The 22,215-nt window shown below is 44.4% G+C and overlaps 1 protein-coding gene across 1 annotated transcript in view; it reads right to left on the bottom strand.

Annotated features, from left to right (window-relative positions):
• Window positions 1–21,806, bottom strand: part of LOC139665340 (zinc finger protein basonuclin-2-like) — a gene marked incomplete at its 5' end in the record, with an annotated part of 34,133 nt that extends 12,327 nt beyond the window's left edge. The window contains 8 exons of the mRNA XM_071544334.1: window positions 12,391–12,505; window positions 13,346–13,504; window positions 13,834–13,965; window positions 14,063–14,117; window positions 19,663–19,796; window positions 20,654–20,809; window positions 21,385–21,551; window positions 21,660–21,806. Of these exons, the coding sequence (XP_071400435.1) occupies window positions 12,391–12,505; window positions 13,346–13,504; window positions 13,834–13,965; window positions 14,063–14,117; window positions 19,663–19,796; window positions 20,654–20,809; window positions 21,385–21,551; window positions 21,660–21,806 (1,065 nt within the window). The remainder of the gene's footprint in view (window positions 1–12,390; window positions 12,506–13,345; window positions 13,505–13,833; window positions 13,966–14,062; window positions 14,118–19,662; window positions 19,797–20,653; window positions 20,810–21,384; window positions 21,552–21,659) is intronic.
• Window positions 21,807–22,215: the final 409 nt, after the last annotated feature.

The raw sequence follows: 22,215 nt of genomic DNA, 5'->3' as shown, positions 1-22,215 counted from the left end.
AAGAAAAACAACTTCAGGTGTAGTTTTTGTTGAGCCTGTCACAGAGGTAGAGGTACGGAATGCAATTGCGATTGCAATTGCAATTATTTTTGCCGTTATCTCGAGATCACGAGTTAATTATCTCGTGATCTCGAGAAAACAAGCTTTGTTATCTCGAGATAACGAGATAATCAACCCGTTATCACGAGAAAACAAAATGTAATTTCCTCTTATTACTTATAATTTTTATCAGAGATCAGGAGTGCCATGCCAGCATGCATAGATGGTGTCTTGACAACTGACAATGACGTTCTGCAGCAAACAAAACTACACATTTATGCCTTGACTTCCTGTTCAGTTATGGATCCTCCCCGACAGTCATGACAGTGATCTTGAAGGCTGAAATCAGGTGTGATCAAACCTCATTTTCGAGTTCTCCATTATTATCCCGTGATCTTGAAAAAACAAAAGTCATTTTCTCATGATAAATTATCTCGTTATCTCGAGAAATCGCCCTTTTGTTTTCTTAAGATAACAAGATAAATTAACCCGTTATCTTGAGAAAACAAGCTTTCTTATCTCGGGATAACGGCATTAAAAAAATAATTGCAAGCACGGCCGTTCTCAGCTTCCGTATAGAGGGCTTTCATTTGGCCTGACGTTCTCTCTACACGTAGCACAGAGGCATTAGCTGTAACAAAGGCTAACGTCGAAAACAACGACAAAATAATGAATCAGAGAGCGCAGACCTCCGCCAAGGTTCGTGCTATTATTGCTTGTTCGTGCGTCAGATCCGGATCTGCTCCAAAATTTAATGGGTTCTTCGTTGGCCCATGCTACACCCTTCCACAAAGTTTCATGAAAATCGGGACAGTAGTTTTTCCGTAATCCTGCTAACAAACAAACAGACAAACAGACAAACAAACAAACGACACCGAAAACATAACCTCCTTGGTGGAGGTAACTAGAAAAAGTGTTGGAGAACAAGGTTAGCTAACATATTCAGTGATGGTGGAACTGTTATTTATGAGCAACTTATTGTTGCTGTTGGTTAGTTTGACAGCTAACTAGGTTCAGGTTCAGGTTCAGGTTCAGGTTACTTTATTTGTACCCGTAGGTGGATTTGGTTTGCGGTAGAGAGTCATCCATCTTGACACACATTTAGAAACAACACAGACAGTAGACAAACATAATAAAAGTACTCAAAGTTCCAATCACTAAAACTCATCACTAAACCACAAAAACTAAAAGATAAAATAAATAAAATAAACTAGTCAAAATAGCTGCATACTGTTAGCTACTGCGAGTCCAAGCCAAGTCTTTTTTGGGAGGGGGGCAGGGTTTACAACACTGTGGTAGGAGGGGTTTCAAACAACAACAACAACAACAACAGCCTCAGCCTGCACCTGTGTTTCTGAATGCAGAATGTCCGCAGTGCTCTGTGGAGGTTCGCTTTGTTTCACTTGCTACCATTCAGGAGCCTCTGCTGATATTTACTAGTCATACATCATTGGGTTTTAGAGGGAGGAATATCTGGGTGTCGTCAGCATACAGTGATTGATGATTTGACCAAAGGGAAACATATAAAGAGAGAAGAGAGGAGGTACTGGGTGATCTTTATGAGGGGGGCACTATTAGGTCTTTTAAAAATCTAAAGGAGTCTTTTGCGCTACTCAACATCAGTTTTGGCGTTATTTACAACTTAGACATCTACTTGTTCAAACATTTGGATCCCCCTCCACACCACCCCCCACTGCAGACATCCTCACGCAGATACTTAAGGTATTTCGGCTAGGACACAAAGCATCTTATTATTACTCAATGCTTCTACGCTGCTCAGATAATTCGGCCTCTGCCCTTAAAGTGCTGTGGGAGTCTGATCTGGGAACATCATTCACAGAAGGAGAGTGGAACCTGGTATTAAGAAATTAAAAAAAAAAATGTCCAGAGATCTCATAACCAGACTCATTCAATTTAAGATCCTGAACAGAGTTTACTGGACACCATCAAAATTATATAAGCTTAAACTAAGGGATAGCCCTGAATGCTGGAAATGCCGAAGGGGAGAGGACACTTTGATGCACACATTATGGGACTGCCCTAACATACAAGACTTCTGGGTGGGAATTAGCACCCATATTGAACGTATTCAGAGATACAAAATTCCCTTCTCTCCTAGACTATTTGTTTTAGGTGATCCTTCTCTTCTCAGGGATCTCTGTCCCTCAGATGCAGAGTGGATTCAAACAGCCCTCATGCTGGTTCGCAAACTAATCATGTGTGAACGGAAGGCCCCCGATGCTCCCTCTGTGAAATCCTGGTCTAGCCAGCTTGGACATCTGGCAGAACTGGAAAAGCTGTCTTTCAGGCTTATGAATAACGTCGACCTTTACATGCTGAAATGGAATAATTGGGAAACCCACATTACGGGCCCTGATGGAAGTTCGACTCACTGTTAACTCTCTTGTCCTACATTTCATTGTGTACCATTGTAAAAACATGGTGTTGTTTTTTTTTTTTTTAGCAGTGTTGTTTGTTACTATTTAAGTTTTGTTTGCACTGCAAATATTTTCTCATGCCTCCCTTTCTCTCATTATAAGTCTACTTTATTCAATGCATTATCCTTTTAAGGGGGTTGTTCTCAAGTAGTTTATGTATTGTTTTGTCTTTGTATTGCATTGGTGTTTACATTGCGTATGTTGTATATGGCTTCTTTAAAAGAAAATAATAAAAACTATAAATCTTAAAAAAAAAAGAGAGAGAAGAGAGGACCTAGAATGGAGCCTTGGGGGACGCCACAGGAGCTGCAGGCTGAGGTGGAAGAGGAAATGTTGTGTTTGTGAGGTACGAAGTAAACCAGTGGAGTAAACAGTGGAGGTTGGTTCCATGTTGTCTGTACCTGTCTGTACAAGAACACTAAGTAAAGAACTGACAAAAAATAATACTTTCACTCGCACCCTGATTTCCCCTTAAATTTCCTCTTAAGCAGCTTCACAGTTAGGAATTTTTTTTTTTCCATACTGTACTTCAGTGTCACATCTATATTGTCTATGATCTCTGATTTAGACCAACTGCAGTTGCTTGGATGGAAAGCTATCTGGTAAACAGATCACAGAGAGTCTTCTTTAATGGAAGTTACTCAGATAGCGTGTCTGTGGAATGTGGAGTTCCTCAAGGGAGCTGCCTAGGCCCACTCATGTATTCAATTTTTACCAATGATTTACCTCTCGTACTACAAAATGCTAAATTAACTATGTACGCAGATGATACTACAGTACATGCATCAGCAAAAACACCTGCTGATCTGACTGCCATCTTGAACAGTGAGCTAGATATTATCGGAAAGTGGATCCTTGAAAACAAACTGATACTTAACATATCCAAAACAAAAAGCATAGTATTTGGTTCAAATCATTCTCTAAGGCGAGAGCCAGAGCTTAAGCTCTTTATAAATAAAATATCCATCCAGCAAGTAAAGGAAACCAAGTTGTTGGGCATCACCCTTGACAACAAATTGTCCTGGTCAAAACATATAGACACTATTGTCAATAGAATGGGCAAGGCACTAGCTGTAGTAAGGCGATGCAGAGAATATCTTACACCTGATTTAATTAAACTTGTATTAGGTAGCCTTATTCTTTCGCAGCTTGATTACTGCCAGATAATATGGGCGAATGCCACAAAAAAAGATTTAAGCAAACTCCAGCTAGTACAGAACAAGGCGGCACGCCTTGCTCTCCAGTGTCCGTACGACACTAACATCAATAGAATGCACTTCCGTCTCAACTGGCTAAGAGTTGAAGACAGGCTGATCGCTGCACTTCTACTCTCAACATGGAAAGTTTTGCAATCAAAAACTCCATCATATCAGTACAGTCAATTAAAACACAATTTAGAGTCATATACATATGCCACCAGACAGGCAACAGAAGGCCGGTTTTCACTTCCCAAGGCAAACAGTAATTTCCTTAAACACACAGTAGTATATAGAGCAATGAAAACATGGAATTCTTTACCACTGTTACTGACTAAATTAACACAGAAATCAGTGTTTAAAAAGCAAATAAGGAAACACTTAGGAATATCATATTTGTAGGATACTATGCATATGCGGATTTGTAGTTTTTTCCTGGTAACTTTGAGAGAGGCATCAGTGTAAGTTTTACTCATACATATTAATGTTTTGTTTTTGTTTATGTTTTTTGTTTTTTTAATATAAGTGTTATGTTGATGTTTGGTGTTTGCTATTTGTGTTAATTGTCATGTTTAATGTATGTTTTTAAATGTGGACCCCAGGAAGACTAGCTGCGCTTTAGGGCAAAGCTAATGGGGATCCTAACAAACAAACAAACAAATAAATAAATAAATCTGCTCGTTCCAACGCTTCACTGAAACTGCAGCTGCTGATACTGAGTGAAATGTTCAAACAATGTTCAAAGATGCTGCAACATTACAAAAAATCTAGATGTTTTGTGCTTCATTTTCTACACATTTTCCCTGTAGTTCAGCCTGACGTGTTTGGTGTCTTTGGAAACCTTGGAATCTGGACTAGAATTTTTAATTAAGTTCTGTGGGTTCGAACAAAGTTTGTCCATGAAACATGGGTCTGTAACGACGGCTCCAGTGGTGGAACTTGCAGGGTGCATAATTTGTACCTTTAGCTCTCCCTCTCTCTCTCAATTTTGTTTTCCCTCTCTGTCGCTTTCTGTCATTTGTCACCACAAATGTTGGCTTCCAGGGCTCTGGAGGTGAATTTTACATGACACTAAAGACTCTGTGTGTGTGTGTGTGTGTGTGTGTGTGTGTGTGGTGAGTCTTACATATTAAAGGGACACTTTAAGGCTCTTTAGTGACTGTCCCCCCTCACATATGGTTTGATGGTATCTGAGTGTGTGTCTAAGTGTGTGTCCTCTCTCTCTTTCTACCCCCCTCCTTTTCCTTCCTCATCTCTTTCCAGTCCCTTATCCCACCCCTTTGTGTGTGTGTGTGTGTGTGTGTGTGTGTGTGTGTGTGTGTTCCCGCCCCCTTTAAATCTGTGTCGTTACCCACCCCTGAGTGCGTGTGAGCATCTTTGTAGCGAGTCCAACTTGGCATTGATGCAGTCACTGTGGGAATGTGTGTGTGTGTGTGTGTGTGTGTGTGTGTGTGTTGTCACAGGTACAACTAGGACAGCAGGCAGGGAGGAACAAGGACTCGGTAAAATGAAAAAAAAAAATAAGTTTTTGAAATAAAAAAATGAGACACACAGTCGTGAATATTCACAAGTTAGAAGAAATAGAAATAAACAAAAAAAAAAAAAAACAGGAACCAATGAAATGAGAACCTCAGTTATGAAAAGGAATGTTTGATTTTATCCCAGACACCATTTTATGATAATATAAACTCAAGACTGAAGACTGAAAGACGAAAAACCTTAAAAGCGGTAATCCTTGGATTCTCATGCTTGGATTTTCTGTTGATGCAGTTTGAGTTTTCTTTTCTCTGTCTGTTCAGCCATGGTGGCTATCACTGCTCATATGCTAACTACCCAGTTCTTCTTCTTCTGTTGATTCCAAACAAACCGGAAACGTAAAACGCATCACTTCCTGTGCAGCAGAGGATTTTTTTCCCCAGGAAAGAGCGACCAGACACCGGCTGTTTAGAACAGACAGTGGAAAAGATTTCATCAACTGGATATAGGTTGAATCTCTGTTCAATGGACATTTATTTAGATAGAAAAGATATAGAAAATTAGATAGAAAATGTTCCAGGTTATTACTTCTAAAAACACACTAAACCTGCTGCTGTTTTGTGTTGAAAATAAGGAGGAAAAGGGTTAGTTCAGGTTGGTCACATTCACTTCTACAGCGGTCACACACATTGAGAAACCCAACTGCACACACACACACACACACACACACACACACACAGAGAGAGCTCTGATATTCAATGAAAAGAGGGATTTGTAATCCTATTAGGTTTCAGGAGCTGAAGTCCCGTCAGTGTGTTCGTCCTCACAGCTCACTTCCTAATATTGCAGTTTAGTTCAAAATGAGATCTTCAGCTTTTTTTTAAAAAACGGACTCCTGCTCTCACAAGATGACACGTTCCACTAAATTAAAGCAAATGATGTTGTTTTTGAAAGGAGAGTAGGGAACTTAAGTCCCAGTGACAGAACAAGTTCTTTTTTTTCTGATGTTTCATGGTGTCAAAGTCAAGAGTTTTGTGCTATTTAAAAAAGTGACGCCTACCCTCTGAAGGCTGATTCTCCAAAATTAAACCAAATGGCTCTGTTTGAAGGTCCTTGGTTGACTAAATGAGACGCTTTTACACACTGGATTCAACAGATTTTACATGAAATAATGAACTTAAGGTAGCCTAATGATTCCCCCCCCCCCTCAAAATAGATTGTAAACTGTAATGTCATGGTATATAAAAAAGAGGGAAAAATCTAGGGATCGGACAGTATCCAAATTCAATATATCACAATACAAAAATGTGACAATACGTATCGTGGCCCAGAAAGATTTATCCTAACTGGCTAATCAAGGCTAATAGCAATTTCGATGCTGTTAGCATTTTGTGACCCTCGATAAAATCTTTTTTTTATAGTGTTTCAGTCGTCTGACAACAGCAACAGAAAGATATGTTAATGACTGTGTACTGTACTGTGTTGTAATCTATGTTTACACTAAATCACTGATCACAGAGTGGGAGGAAACAGAAAGTTGGCTTCTTAACCTGAAGCTTAACCTGAAGCTAACTGTTCTAGCTGCTAAACTGAAGCGTTAGCTAACCGTTTCATGTGACCAACAGGTGAAAATAGTCCAATTCCTGCTGTTGGACCATCATTAAATGGCACTTTCATGCTGGAGGAACCTGATCTGAACATTATTTCTGTCCAAAAACATGGAATCTGAGTTTTAGAGGCTGTGCTGGTTTCACAAAATGTCCGGAGACTGTGTTGTTCTGCCAGTCAGTTTGAAAGTCTGTAATCCTGCGTTGTGACGCTCGGCGGCTTCGCTTTCTTCTGGGATTAAGTATTATGGCTTTATAGGGAATTCATCACTTCTCACTGTGACCAAATCCCTGCTTTGCATTTGTCACTTCTATGGAAAATCTGGTTTTCTGTAACGAGCTGCGCAGGTTCGTCAGGAATTAAGATTAATCTGTCGTCTGTTCCTCTGACCCAACACTTCACTGGACAAACTCCTCATGAATAAACCTGCCATCTGTGTGTGTGTGTGTGTGTGTGTGTGTGTGTGTGTGTGTGTGTGTGTCAGGGGACTCAATGGAAATCCCTGACTCAGCCGTCTGGGATGCTAAGCTAAGCTAGCAGCTCCATTGAAGCTAAGTGACAGCAGAGTCCACAGATGAATAAATACAGAGTCGCTGTCCACCAGTCACACCAGCTACTGTGGGGGGGGGGGGGGAGAGAGAGAGAGAGAGAGAGAGGGGGAGAGAGAGAGAGAGGGAGAGAGAGAGGGAAAGGGAGAGAGGGGGGGAAGGAGAGAGAGGGAGAGAGAGAGAGGGAGGAGAGAGAGAGGGGGGAGAGAGGGAAAGGGAGAGAGAGGGCGAGAGAGGGGGGAGAGAGAGAGAGGGGGAGAGAGGGAGGAGAGAGAGAGGGGGAGAGAGGGAAAGGGAGAGGGGGGGAGGGAGAGAGAGAGAGAGGGAGAGAGAGGGGGGAGAGAGAGGGAAAGGGAGAGGGAGAGAGAGAGAGGGGGAGAGAGGGAAAGGGAGAGAGAGGGGGAGGAGAGAGAGGGAGGAGAGAGAGAGGGGAGAGAGGGAAAGGGAGAGAGAGGGGGAGAGAGAGAGAGAGGGAAAGGGAGAGAGGGGGAGAGAAGGAGAGGGAGAGAGAGAGAGAGAGGGAAAGGGAGAGAGAGACAGAGAGAGTGAGAGAGACTGAGCTGATGTTTCTCCCCAAAGGAAAATAGGTAAAAGAGGGAGGGAAATTATGGAAGGAGGAAGAGGAGGAAAAAATGAGAAGGGGGGAGAGAGGGAAAGAGAGAGGGAGAGAGGGGGAGAGAAGGAGAGGCAGAGAGGGAGAGAGAGGGAGAGAGAGAGAGGGAAAGGGAGAGAGAGACAGAGAGAGTGAGAAAGACTGAGCTGATGTTTCTCCCCAAAGGAAAATAGGTAAAAGAGGGAGGGAAATTGTGGAAGGAGGAAGAGGAGGAAAAAATGAGAAGAAAGCAAAAGAGAGAAAAAGAGAGAGGGGGGGGGGGGGAGGAAGGAGAGGAAAGAGAAGGAGGGAAAGGAGGAAAGTGGGTAGAGGGAGTCGCGAGAAAGAGGGGAAGGAAAGGAAGAGAAGGGGAGAGAAAAGAGGAGCGAGGAGGAGGAGAGGAGAAAGGAGAGAAAGAAGAGGAGGAGAGGGGGGAGGAGAGGAGACAAGTCACCAGTGAACATGTCGTCCCCCATTTCAAACCTGTAGCAGAGGAGAATATAACTGCCATGGTTTCTACAATAAATTCAATCTGTATTCACTGTTTAGCAGCTGGTGAAGCAGCTAACTAGCTTTCATACAAATACATTTTTACCTTACCTTACCTATCAATCCACTCCAATTCTATGCTATCTGGTTAGCATTGCTACGTAGCTAAGTAGCAATCAACTCTGATGCTATATGCTATATGCTCAGCAAGCTAACGTTACCGGCACATTAAAACAGCAAAACCATGACTGTACCGTCTGTATTATATAATAATTATGGATTCCTCCATGTTGGATTTTTTTCCTCAGAGGTCAACACAGCCAAACAGTGTTTCTATTGGCCGGCTGCGCAAATCCACATGTCAAAGTTCACTAAATTTGAACTCTGTGCCAAATCGATTTGTAACCGGAAGCGATTGGTTTTATTTGTGCTTCACATGGTTTTCAATTGAATAATTACGAGTAAATAATAAATAACATAACTGAGGTCAACAGGAAGAGAAGAACTTTAAGTGTCGCCTTTCCTCCACGTTACAAACACAAGTGACTGATGCTGACTAATCATTTTCATGTGTGTGAAAGCAAACCTGTGAGGGTGAAGTGATCGACCCGAGTGTGAAAACGCCCTAAGGAGGGAGAGAGAGAGAGAGAGAGAGTCTGAGCTGATGTTTCTCCCCAAAGGAAAAGAGGTAAAAGAGGAGAAAAATGATAGGAGGAGGAGGAGGAAAAAAGACGACAAACATCTTCAGAAGAGAAAGGAGATTCCTGTTTGGCTGAATCAGCAGGAGTCTCTCGTCCTGTGTGTGTGTGTGTCTGTGTGTGTGTGTGTGACAGCAGTTTCTCCTGACAGCTTAAGTCGCTTTTTAAAGGAATTCTCTAGTGTGTTGACAAGACGCACACACACACACACACACACACACATGCTGCCTAAGGGTATCTAAGTATAGTAAGTCCATCTTCCACACACACACACACACACACACACTAGTTGTGCTGATGCAGCTCATATAAAACTGATCAGAGGGAAATGTTTGTCGTTCTTCTCTTCCTCCTCTCTCTCTCTCTCTCTGGTTAAAAACTTGGCAGTCTCTTCTCTAAATCTGGGTCAGCAGGAACTACTTCTGTGTCCCAAAGGTCAAAGGTCATGACTGAGGTTTAGATATTTTAGTTTTGTTGAGGAGGTTGATGGCACCAGGGACAAAGGATCCCGGGTGTTTTGTGTTTATGAGATAAATAAATAAAAATTAAAGTGTCTGTTTTAATAGAAATTTAGAAGCTCTATATAATTCCATAGTAGATTTTCTTGTGATTTCTGCCTCTGGAGCGGTTCTGTCTTGGGGCGTAAACCATTTCCTGTGGGCGTGGCCTGTGGTGCACCAGGCCACGCCCACAAAGTGCGGTACAGGTGAAGCCTCGCTCTCTCTCTATGGGCAAAAAAAAAAAAAAAAAAAAAAAAAAAATTGACTTTTTCTGTTGCTGCTATTTCTGTGTTCTGACAATTGATGTGAAATGTACGGAAGCGTAATGCATTCACTTGAGAAAAAAAAATTTGCCCTGTTTTTCTGAATTAACGAGATAATTATGTCAGAATTCTGAGAAAAGTTTTCATTGAAAAAATATAATTCGGTAACACTTTATAATAACCATCATTAATAAATGGTAAATTGATAGTTAATTAAACTTTAGTTAATAGTTATTTTACTGTTAACAAACAATGAAATGATCATTAATAATGTTTACTAATTATTAGTAATGCTATAATTTGTTATTTTATCATTCGTTTGTGTAAAATAAAATCATTTGTTTATAAATTATATATTGTATCATAGCTTTTTACCCTTTTTACCGTCTCTTATCAGCTATGATAACAAGCAGGGTTTTGAGGTTTCTTGTTAATTCAGAAAAACAGGGCAGATTTCTTTTTCCATGAAAACTTTTCTCAAAGTTCTGAGATAATTATCTTGTTAATTCAGAAAAAGAGGGGGATTTTTTTCTCAAGTGAATGCATTATGCTTCCATAGAAATATATGTGGTGAAAATAATTTATTTGTTACCTTCTCACAGTTATCAAAGAACTGCATTGTCATTAACATGTTTATTTTCTGTGAGTCGCAAAAGATTTTCGATTACACGCAAAAAAAATGTCGATTTCTTGTTTTGTGCATAGAAATTGAACAGGGTTTCACACTTTGTAGATGAGGCTTTTTTTCTTATCTATCAAGGTGGGTGAATATAAAATGGTGTGAATCTAAATTAATGAAATGCTTTATTTTTGTCCACATTTATTTTTGTATTCATACTCATTTTCACATTTATTTGTTAATTTATTTACATATATTTATTTATTTTCATAGATTTTTTTTAAATGTATTCATTAACTTTCATATACATTTTTGTTTATTTCCATATATATTTTTACATTTATTCCCTATATATTTCCCTATTTATTTTTGTTTATCCTGACGAGCCCAAACTGTCAATCAACTTGTTCTGGCAACTGTTGTCAGTGGACTTAGTTTCCCCCATTTATTCAACTGTTTACACTATTTTTCCGCTCTCCTGTAGTTTTCTTATCAATCTTTTTGGCTTTCATTTTCAGTATGTTACCGACACCTGAGATTATTGCTCATTAATCAGTAATAAGCGATCTGATTGGCTCATTATGCGTAGCAGCCGTAATGTTCGACTGTCTCTGCTTTACTGCCTGCCGTGTCAAGTCATATGGCAACCAGGCAGCTAGTCTGTCACACACACACACACACACACACACACTAGCATCCTTGTCATAACAGACGACCAGATGGCCTTCAAACCTCTGTCACCTACCAGCTGTGTGTGTGTGTGTGTGTGTGTGTGGTGAAAGACGGTGAATCAACAGAAATGTAAAAAAAAAAAAAAATTCACTCAGACAGAAAAAGGCAGCCAGCCATGTTGAAAAGTTGAAAATCCTAGAAAACTTTATTGATTCTGTGCAGCTTGTTTTCTGTGGCTGATTGTATAAATACAGATTTGATTGACAGGTCTGCTGTGTGCCGGGCTCCCACTGAGGACCTGAGGGAGAACACCAGGACTTTTCCAGGACTTTCCATAACTAAGTCGAAGCACTTACTTGACTGAAAAAATATAAAATTTCACGACTTTTCCCTAAGTAGGTCGGACTGCTTCCATGACATAGACATGTACAATTCCAGGACTTTTCCATGGCTTGAGTCACAGTGTTTTCATCAACTAAAAATATAAAATTCCATTACTTTTTTTTTTACGAAGTCTGGGTGTTTCAAAGACCTAAAAATATAAAATTCCATGACTTTTCCATAAGTAGGTTGGCCTGCTTCCATGACCTCAAATAAAAGGTAAAATTCAAGGACTTTTCCATGGCTTCAGTCACAGTGTTTCCATAAACTACAAATACAAAAATTTTAGGAATTTCCATAAGTAAGTCAAAGCACTTCCATGACTAAAAAACATAAAATTCCAGGACTTTTCATGACTAAGAGTGCTTCCATGACAAATTTCATGACAGTCCAAAGCACTTCCTTGATGGAAAAAAAAAATCAAATTCCGGGACTTTTTCATAACTAAGTCGGCCTACTTCCATGACCTAAAAAAAAAAAAAAAAAATTCATTTTGTTCATGTTTATCAGGAAAATTCCCTGATATTCCCTGACTTTCCCTGACTGGAACACAACAGCTCAAAACCAGATCTCATGACATTCCAGGAACAGTGGGAACCTGCATCATGGAAACAGCTAAAGCTACAGCAGGAAACTGGACGTTTTAAAAGAAGTAGATGGTTCTTCCTCTCTCTCTAAACACACAAACATGCTCGCTCGCCCACTCTCTCTCTAAACCACACACACACACACGTCCTGTGGGTCCGTCTTATCTCCTGACTCCTCTGCTCTTCTTCACGGCTTTCCTCTCTGCCCCGCGGGGGTTTGGAGAGGCGGAGGGGGCGGGAGGGAGAGGGAGAGGGAGAGGGAGAGGGAGGGGGGCGGGGTTTACTGGAGGGGGCGGGGCCGAGCCTGACCGGCGGGGAATCCTTCGGCGAATCGGAGAGCAGGATGGGTTGAGGGGCGTCCGGATCGACCAATGGGGAGGTCGAGGGAAATTCGTCCACCTGAGAGAGAGCGAGAGAGAGAGACAGACAGAGAGACCGACAGAGAGAGAGAGAGACAGAGACAGACACAGAGAGAGAGAGACAGAGACAGACAAAGAGCGAGACAGATAGAGAGAGAGAGAGACAGACAGAGAGAGACAAAGAGAGAGAGACAGAGAGAGAGAGAGGGAGAGAGAGGGAGAGAGAGAGAGACAGAGAGAGAGAGACAGAGATAACTGGATTTAAGACTTTTTAACAGACGTGGGGACTCTTGAAAAACTCGTGAAAAATAAAGTTTTGTGTCAGTCAACAGTAAAACAAAAACAGATGCAGATTTATTGAAGGTTTGTCAGCAGACTAACATAACGTTAAGTTCCTCTAACCCAGGAGGAGGTCTGTGTTTGTTTATCGTTTGTCTTCCAGGTTTGATTTTCTGACAAAGTAGCACATGACAGCAGCGCTGTTCAGCAGTCGACCGGGAAGTCCCGGATGTCGGACTTTTCCCAGCAGCACCTGAACACAGCAGCTTCTTTCAAACTAGGAAAGTTTCCAGCCTGATATCAGCATTCTGATGCAGATAGCTGCTTCTCATTCAGTGAAGGATTATATTTACAGACTCCAGTTTGTTTTCTCAGCTGTTTGGAACTGAATGGGAAGTGAATGAGCCTGAGAGGTTTAGGAAAAACTGATTTAAAAATGTCTTTGATCCTGGAGCAGCAGGTAGAAAGAGATGGAAAATGTGAAAAATGGAACTGTCCTTTAAGGCTACAGTTACATTTACATGTTATTCATTTATGAAGTGAAGAGAGGAAGAAGAACTCTCTGTCCGTCATTCAGTGCATAGTGATGATGTCATCTTACGGGGACGGAGCTGTAGGCCAGGTTGTCACGGAGACAGGCGTCCTGCAGCTCGCTGCGCAGCGCCGTCACATGACTGCGCTGGGCGGAGACTTCCTGCTCCAGCCAGCCAATCCTGGAGCTGCAAGCCTGGTAGAGCTCTGAGAAGGTAGAGAGTAAACTCTGCAGAGAGAGAGAGAGAGAGGGGGGGGGGAGAGAGAGAGAGAGAGAGAGAGATACAGAGAGAGAGGGGGGAAAATAAAGAACGATGAAACATGGAAGACAGGGATCAAGTAAATGATGGATAGAGGAAAGAAGGAAGGATGAAGAGATTTTTTTAAATTTAAGAACACAGGTGAAAATGAGAATTCACTTCAAAGGATGAATGGTGGAAAGAAGGAAAGGAAAAATAAAGAAAGGAAGATAAAGAAAAAGAAGATGCAAGAAAGAAAAAATGAAAGACAGGAAAGAACAAGAGCGAATGAGAGAAAGAAAAGAAAGCATTTCTCTACCTGACACGCTGCTACCTCCGGACCTCCCATGATCCTCTCTGCCCCGCTCTGATCCAGGTGCACCCTGGGTAACTGCAGGGGGCGGGGCTGAGCTGACAGCGAGCGACGTGATTGGACGAGGCTGTCCCTGACCTGAGACAGACACCGGGTCACTTTATATGATACCAAGCTGTTACCTGGTGTGTGTGTGTGTGTGTGTGTGTGTGTGTGTGTGTGTGTGTTTCCTCACCTCTCTGTAGCTGCTTTCTGCTGCCTTCATGTAGCTGACCAGAGAATCCTTACTCCTAGGAAGGAAGGAAGGAACGAAGAGAGGAACGAAGGAACCAGAGAGAGGGAAGGAAGCAAGGAGAGAAAGGATGAGAAAGAAGGAAAGAAGAAAGGATGGAATGATAGAGGGAAGGAGAAAGGAAAGAATTTATTGAATTATTGTGATGTGTGTATAAACTCTGTGTGTGTGCAGTGTGTGTGTGTGCAGTGTGTGTGTCTGCAGTGTGTGTGTGCAGTGTGTGTGTGTGTACAGTGTGTGTGCAGTGTGTGCAGTGTGTGTGCAGTGTGTGTGTGTGTAGTGTTTGTGCAGTGTGTGTGTGTGCAGTGTGTGTGCGTACAGTGTGTGTGTGTGTGTGTGTGTGTGCAGTGTGTGTGCAGTGAATGTGTGCAGTGAATGTGTGTAGTGTGTGTTCAGTGTGTGCAGTGTGTGCGTACAGTGTGTGTGTGTGTGTGCATTGTGTGTGCAGTGTGTGTGTGTTTGCAGTGTGTGCATTTTGTGTGCAGTGTGTGTGCAGTGAATGTGTGCAGTGTGTGCGTAAAGTGTGTGTGTGCAGTGTGTGTGTGCATTGTGTGTGCAGTGTGTGTGTGCATTGTGTGTGCAGTGTGTGTTCAGTGTGTGCAGTGTGTGTAGTGAATGTGTGCAGTGTGTGCAGTGTGTGTGTGCAGTGTGTGTATGTGCAGTGAATGTGTGAAGTGTGTGTTCATTGTGTGCAATGTGTGTGTAGTGAATGTGTGCAGTGTGTGTGCAGTGTGTGTATGTGTGCAGTGTGTGCAGTGTGTGTGCAGTGTCTGTACAGTGTGTGTGTGTGCGTACAGTGTGTGCGTACAGTGTGTGTGTGCAGTGTGTGCAGTGTGTGTTCAGTGTGTGCAGTGTGTGTGTGTGTGTGTGTGCAGTGTGCATGTGCAGTGTGTGTATGTGCAGTGTGTGCAGTGTGTGTGTGTGTGTGCAGTGTGCATGTGCAGTGTGTGTATGTGCAGTGTGTGCTGTGTGTACGTACAGTGTGTGTGTTTGCAGTGTGTGTGTGTGTGTGTGCGTACAGTGTGTGTGTGCAGTGTGTGTGTGCAGTTGTGTGTGTGTGCAGTGTGTGTATGTGCAGTGAATGAGTGCAGTGTGTGCAGTGTGTGTGTTCAGTGTGTGCAGTGTGTGTGTAGTGTGTGTGCAGTGTGTGTGTTCAGTGTGTGCTGTTTGTGTGCGTACAGTGTGTGTGTGAAGTGTCTGTGTGCAATGTGTGTGTAGTGTGTGTGCAGTGTGTGCTGTTTGTGTGCGTACAGTGTGTGTGAAGTGTATGTGTGCATTGTGTGTGCAGTGTGTCTGCTTACAGTGTGTGTGTGTGCAGTGTGTGTGCAGTGTGTGCAGTGTGTATGTGTGTGCAGTGCGTGTGTGTGTGCGTGCAGTGTGTGTGTGAAGTGTGTGTGTGCTTACAGTGTGTGTGTGTAAAGTGTGTGTGCAGTGTGCAGTGCGTGTGTGCAGTGTGTGTGCAGTGTGTGCAGAGTGTGTGCAATGTGTGTGCAGTGTGTGTGTGCGTGCAGTGTGCGTGTGCAGTATGCGCAGTGTGCAGTGTATGCAGTGTGTGTTTTTAGTGTATGTGTGCGTAGTGTGTGTGTGCAGTGTGTGGGTGCAGTGTGTGTGCAGTGTGCAGTGTGTTTGTGTTTGTGTGCAGTGTGCAGTGTGTGCTGTTTGTGTGCGTAGTGTGTGTGTGTGTGCATTGTGTGTGCAGTGTGTGTGCTTACAGTGTGTGTGTGTGTGTGCAGTGTGTGCGTACAGTGTTTGTGTGCAGTGTGTGTGCAGTGTGTGTGTGTGCAGTGTGTGTGTGCAGTGTGTGTGCAGTGTGTGTGTGTGCAGTGTGTGCGTAGTGTGTGTGTGTGTGTGTGCAGTGTGTGTGTGTGTGTGTGTGTGTGCATTGTGTGTGCATTGTGTGTGCTTACAGTGTGTGTGTGTGTAGTGTGTGTGTGCAGTGTGTGTGCAGTGTGTGTGCAGTGTGTGTGTGCAGTGTGTGCAGTGTGTGTGTAGTGTGTGTGTGCGCAGTGTGTGCGTAGTGTGTGTGTGTGTGTGCAGTGTGAGTGTGTGTGTGTGTGTGCATTGTGTGTGCAGTGTGTGTGCTTACAGTGTGTGTGTGTGTAGTGTGTCTGTAGTGAATGTGTGCAGTGTGTATGTGCTTACAGTGTGTGTGTGTGTGCAGTGTGTGTGTGCTTACAGTGTGTGTGTGTGTGTGCAGTGTGTGTGTGTGCAGTGTGTGTGTGCATGTGCAGTGTGTGTGTCTGTGTGCAGTGTTTGCATTGTGTGTGTGTGCAGTGTGTGTGTGCAGTGTGTGCAGTGTGTGTGTGTAGTGTGTGCAGTGTGTGCGTAAAGTGTGTGTGTGTGCAGTGTGTGTGTGCAGTGTGTGCAATGTGTGTGTACAGTGTGTGTGCGTATGCAGTGTTTGCGCAGCGTGTGTGTGCGTGCAGTGTGCAGTGTGTGCTGTGTGTGTTTTTAGTGTATGTGTGTGTTCAGTGTGTGTTCTTTGTGTATGTGTGTACAGTGTGTGTGTGCAGTGTGTACAGTGTGTGTGCAGTGTGTGTGCAGTGTGTATGTGCAGTGAATGTGTGCAGTGTGTGTGTTCAGTGTGTGCAGTGTGAGCAGTGTGTGTGCAGTTTGTGTGTGCTTACAGTGTGTGTGCAGTGTGTGTGTGCAGTGTGTGCTTACGGTGTGTGTGTGTGCTTGTGTGCAGTGTGTGTGCTTGTGTGTGTGTGCGTACAGTGTGTGTGCAGTGTGTTCAGTGTGTGCAGTGAATGTGTGCAGTGTGTGTACAGTGTGTGTGCAGTGTAGGCAGTGTGTGTACTGTGTGTGCAGTGAAGGTGTGCAGTGTGTGTGCGTGTGCGTACACTGTGTGTGCAGTGTGCAGTGTGTGTACAGTGTGTGTACAGTGTGTGCGCAGTGTGCAGTGTGTGCATACAGTGTGTGTGTGCAGTGTGTGTGCGTACAGTGTGTGTGCAGTGTGTGCAGTGTTTGTGTGTGTGCAGTGTTTGTGTGTGTGCAGTGTGTGCGTACAGTGTGTGCATGTTTGTGCAGTGTGTGCAGTGTTTGTGCAGTGTTTGTGCAGTGTGTGTGCGTACAGTGTGTGTGTGCAGTGTGTTTGTGTATGTGTTTGTGTGTGTGTTTGTGTGTGTGTGCAGTGTTTGTGCAGTGAAGGTGTGCAGTGTGTGCGTGTGCGTACACTGTGTGTGCAGTGTGCAGTGTGTGTACAGTGTGTGTACAGTGTGTGCGCAGTGTGCAGTGTGTGCATACAGTGTGTGTGTGCAGTGTGTGCGTACAGTGTGTGTGCAGTGTGTGCAGTGTTTGTGTGTGTGCAGTGTTTGTGTGTGTGCAGTGTGTGCGTACAGTGTGTGCATGTTTGTGCATTGTGTGTGCAGTGTTTGTGCAGTGTTTGTGCAGTGTGTGTGCGTACAGTGTATGTGTTTGTGTGTGTGTTTGTGTGTGTGTGCAGTGTTTGTGCAGTGTGTGCAGTGAATGTGTGTGCAGTGTGTATAGTGAATGTGTGCAGTGCGTGTGTGCAGTGTGTGCGCAGTGTGTGTGCAGTGTGTGTGTGTGCAGTGTGTGTGCAGGGTGTGTGTGCAGTGTGTGTGCAGTGTCTGTGTGCAGTGTGTGTGTGCAGTGTGTGCAGTGAATGTGTGCAGTGCGTGTGTGCAGTGTGTACACAGTGTGTGTGTGTGCGTGTGTGTGCAGTGTGTGTGTGCAGTGTGTGTGTGTGTGCAGTGTGTGCGTACAGTGTGTGTGTGCGCAGTGTGTGCGCAGTGTGTGTGCGCAGTGTGTGTGTGCAGTGTGTGCAGTGTGTGCAGTGTGTGCTTACGGTGTGTGTGTGTGCTTGTGTGCAGTGAATGTGTGCAGTGCGTGTGTGCAGTGTGTGCGCAGTGTGTGTGCAGTGCGTGTGTGCAGTGTGTGTGCATTGTGTGTGCAGTGCGTGTGCAGTGTGTATGTGCAGTGTGTGCAGTGTGCGTGTGCACTTACAGTGTGTGTGTAGTGTGTGCAGTGTGTGTTTGTGCAGTGTGTGTTTGTGCAGTGTGTTTGTCTGTGTGTGCAGTGTGTGTGCAGTGTTTGTGCAGTGTGCAGTGTTTGTGCAGTGTGTGTGTGCGTACAGTGTGTGTGTTGTGTGTGTGTTTGTGCAGTGTGTGTGTTTGTGCAGTGTGTGTGTTTGTGTGTGTGCAGTGTTTGTGCAGTGTGTGTGTGCGTACAGTGTGTGTGTGCAGTGTGTGTGTTTGTGCAGTGTGTGTGTGTTTGTGTGTGTTTGTTTGTGTGTGTGCAGTGTTTGTGCAGTGTTTGTGCAGTGTTTGTGCAGTGTGTGTGCAGTGAATGTGTGCAGTGAATGTGTGCAGTGAATGTGTGTGCAGTGTTTGAGTACAGTGTGTGTGTGCAGTGTGTATGTAGTGTGTGTGCAGTGTGTGCAGTGAATGTGTGCAGTGCGTGTGTGCAGTGTGTGCGCAGTGTGTGCAGTGTGTGTGTGTGTGCAGTGTGTGTGCAGTGTGTGTGTTTGTGCAGTGTGTTTGTGTGTGTGCAGTGTTTGTGCAGTGTTTGTGCAGTGTGCAGTGTTTGTGCAGTGAATGTGTGCAGTGCGTGTGTGCAGTGTGTGCGCAGTGTGTGTGTGTGTGCAGTGTGTGTGTGCAGTGTGTGTGTGTGTGTGCAGTGTGTGTGTGTGCAGTGTGTGTGCAGTGTTTGTGCAGTGTTTGTGCAGTGTGTGTGCGTACAGTGTGTGTGTGCGTACAGTGTGTGTGTGTGTGCAGTGTTTGTGCAGTGTGCAGTGTTTGTGTAGTGTGTGTGCAGTGAATGTGTGCAGTGCGTGTGTGCAGTGTGCGCAGTGTGTGTGTGCAGTGTGTGTGTGCAGTGTGTATGTAGTGTGTGTGCAGTGTGTGCAGTGAATGTGTGCAGTGCTGGTGTGTAGTGTGTGCACAGTGTGTGTGTGTGCAGTGTGTGTGTGTGTGCAGTGTGTGTGCAGTGTGTGTGCAGTGTGTGTGTGCAGTGTGTGCAGTGTGTGCAGTGTGTGCATACAGTGTGTGTGCAGTGTGTGTGCAGTGTGTGCAGTGTGTGTGCAGTGTGTGCTTACAATGTGTGTGTGTGTGCTTGTGTGCAGTGAATGTGTGCAGTGCGTGTGTGCAGTGTGTGCGCAGTGTGTGCAATGTGTGTGTGCAGTGTGTGTTCAGTGTGTGCAGTGAATGTGTGCAGTGTGTAGTGTGTGTGCAGTGTGTGTGCAGTGTGTGCAGTGCGTGTGCAGTGTGTGCGCAGTGTGTGTGTTTGTGTGCAGAGTGTGTGCAGTGTGTGTGTGTTTGTGCAGTGTATGCAGTGTGTGTGTGTGTGCAGTGTGTCCAGTGTGTGTGTGCAGTGTGTGTGCGTACAGTGTGTGTGTGTGTGCAATCTGTGTGCAGTGTGTGCGTAGTGTGTGTGTGTGCAGGTTGTGTGTGTGTGTGCAGTGTGTTTGTGCAGTGTGTGTGTGTGCGTACAGTGTGTGTGTGTGTGCAGGTTGTGTGTGCATACAGTGTGTGTGTGTGCAGTGTGTGTGTGTGCAGTGTGTGTGTGTACAGTGTGTGTGTCACCTCAGCTCCTCCTCCGCTCGCTGCAGTCTCTCCTCCAGCTGCCTCCGCTCTCTCTGCACCCCTGACAGGTGCTTACCCAGAATCCTCAGCGAGCGCTCCTTACGACTCACTTCCTGTTGAGCCTCCAACAGAGACTGAGGAGAGAGAGAGGGAGAGAGAGAGAGAGAGGGAGAGAAAGGAGAGAGACAGAGAGAGAGAGAGGGAGAGAGACATAGAGAGACAGAGACACAGAGAGAGAGAGGGAGAGAGAGACAGAGAAAGAGATAGAGACAGAGAGAGATAGACAGAGCCAGAGAAAGAGAGACAGAGAGATAGACAGAGAGAGAGAGAGAGAGAGAGAGAGAGAGAGAGAGAGAGAGAGAGAGAGAGAGAGAGAGAGAGAGAGAGAGAGATAGACAGAGAGATAGAGAGAGAGACAGAGAGAGAGCGATAGAGAGAGACAGAGAGTTTTTTATCCTATTAAAACCACATTGCATTGAAAAGTCCTAGATATTTAGTTTTCTTTAAGATATTAAATTGATACTGGACTCTTCATTTGTTCTGACTTGACTTGCTGTTCTACCTTTAGACTTGAGACTTGAGTGAAGTTGAAAAATCGATAAATCCAAAAGTTACCTTATAAATATATCAGATAATGTTAGTCCCTGTGCTGTGTGTGTGTGTGTGTGTATGTGTTTGTGCGCATGTGCAGTGTGTGCTGTGTGTGTGTCTCCTGCAGCTGCAGTGTGTGCAGCTGAGCGGACTGCTGCTCCATCAGAGTGTGAGCCTGCTGCTCTCTGCTCAGAGCCTGACGCAGCTCCACACACACACTGTCGAACTGCTCCGCCGGGACCTGCACACATGCACACACACGCACACACACACACACACACGCACACACACACACACACAAAAAGAGACAGATAAGCACACACAAAAAGACAAACACGCATGAAAATACACACACAACAATATACAAACACACAAATACAATGGTACAGGGTTTCCTCACCTGGCTGCAGGGGTCCTGGTGGCGCCGGCCTCGCTCGCCCTTGGCCGCCCGTTTCAGATTGGCCAGCTCCAGCCTCAAGCCCCGCCTCTCCACCTCGGCCGAGTGCAGCCGCTGGCTGAAGGCCAGGAAGTGCTGCTGCAGGGTGGAGACCAGGACCTGATGGGAGGGGAGAGAGAGAGAGAGAGAGAGAGAGAGAGAGAGAGAGAGAGAGAGAGAGAGAGAGAGAAGAGAGAGAGAGAGAGAGAGAGAGAGAGAGAGAGGTCAAAGGTCAACAGACAGAGACCATGCAACTTACTGCCACTGCCATTACTGCTAAAACTACCATTACTGCCACTAGTACTACTGCTACTACTAGGCCAGGCTTTATTTGTATAGCACATTTCATACACTGGGGCAATTCAAAGTGCTTTACAGAGTAATAAAAAATAGAGTAAAGGTAAAAGATTTACAATTAAAGTACAGACAAGAGATACAAAAGATAAAAGACTTAAAAAGTAAACTAGTGAAGTTCAAATCAAATGAGATAGAAAGATAAAAGAACACAACAAATACTCCCACTTTTAGATGCACATTGTGAGTGAACCCATATGTTTTTCTGTCATTTTCTTTCCCCCTGTCTGTACTAGTACTTCCTCTTCTACTAATACCACTAAGGCTTCCAGTACTCCCCCTACAGAGTGCAGTAGTGTACCTGGTGTTACAGTTTAATACAGTGTGTAGTACTCAGTCACCTTCCTGTCAGGCTGTGGTGGTTTCAGTCGGGCCAGACCCTGTCCCAGCCTGCTGGCTAGCGTGCGCTTGTCGTTGTCGGGCTCTTCATCTGATTGGTCGAGAAGGTTTTCCAAGAGGCGGGACAAACCGGAGCGAGCCGCTGACATCACCGCTGGAGGGGAGGAGCCTGGAGAGAGAGCGAGAGAGAGAGAGAGAGAGAGGACCCAATTACCTAGATAAAGACCTGAAGATAGAGCTGACTGAGTGTGTGTGTGTGTGTGTGTGTGTGTGTTACCAGTGTGTGCTAGCGCCCCCTGTAGCTCGGCCATGGAGGACAGCAGGATGGAGGAGAGGCGTTTAGAACGAAGCCAGCGAACACACGCCGCTTCACGACCTTCATCAACACCACCATCATCATCCTCCTCCTCCTCCTCCTCCTTATCTGGAACACACATTCAAAAAAAATTTAATCTGAAACGGTCATCTGCTATTGGCTGATCTTTGGTACCACCTGTTTTTAAGGCACACTGTCCATTCACTGCTCTATGCTTTCATGTATTTTCATATTATCAGGGTTCCCACACGCTTTCCATTTTAAAATTCCATATTTTTCCCAGACCCTATGTTCTTGACTGGATTTGATTTTGGTGGGTATTTGATATAATGCATGCTGACAGCGGCTGGGTAATAAGAGCGTCCCTCTATCTGAACATTATTCTTCACATCAACAAAACCTGTGGACTCAAAGTGGCTCTACAGCAACATAAAAGCTAGAATTATGATGTGTATCGGACCTGAACCGCAACATTTTCCATACTTTTCCAAGACATTTTTTTCAAATTCCCAAACTA

Source organism: Centroberyx affinis, unplaced genomic scaffold (assembly GCF_046629955.1).
Source record: "Centroberyx affinis isolate AG114_WGS23_722 - 3 ecotype Tasmania unplaced genomic scaffold, CSIRO-AGI_Caff_v1 ptg004537l_1, whole genome shotgun sequence".
NCBI classification, from domain to species: Eukaryota; Metazoa; Chordata; class Actinopteri; order Beryciformes; family Berycidae; genus Centroberyx; species Centroberyx affinis.
The sequence above is the reverse complement of the archived record's forward strand: the minus strand, read 5'-3'. Positions and strand labels throughout refer to the sequence as shown.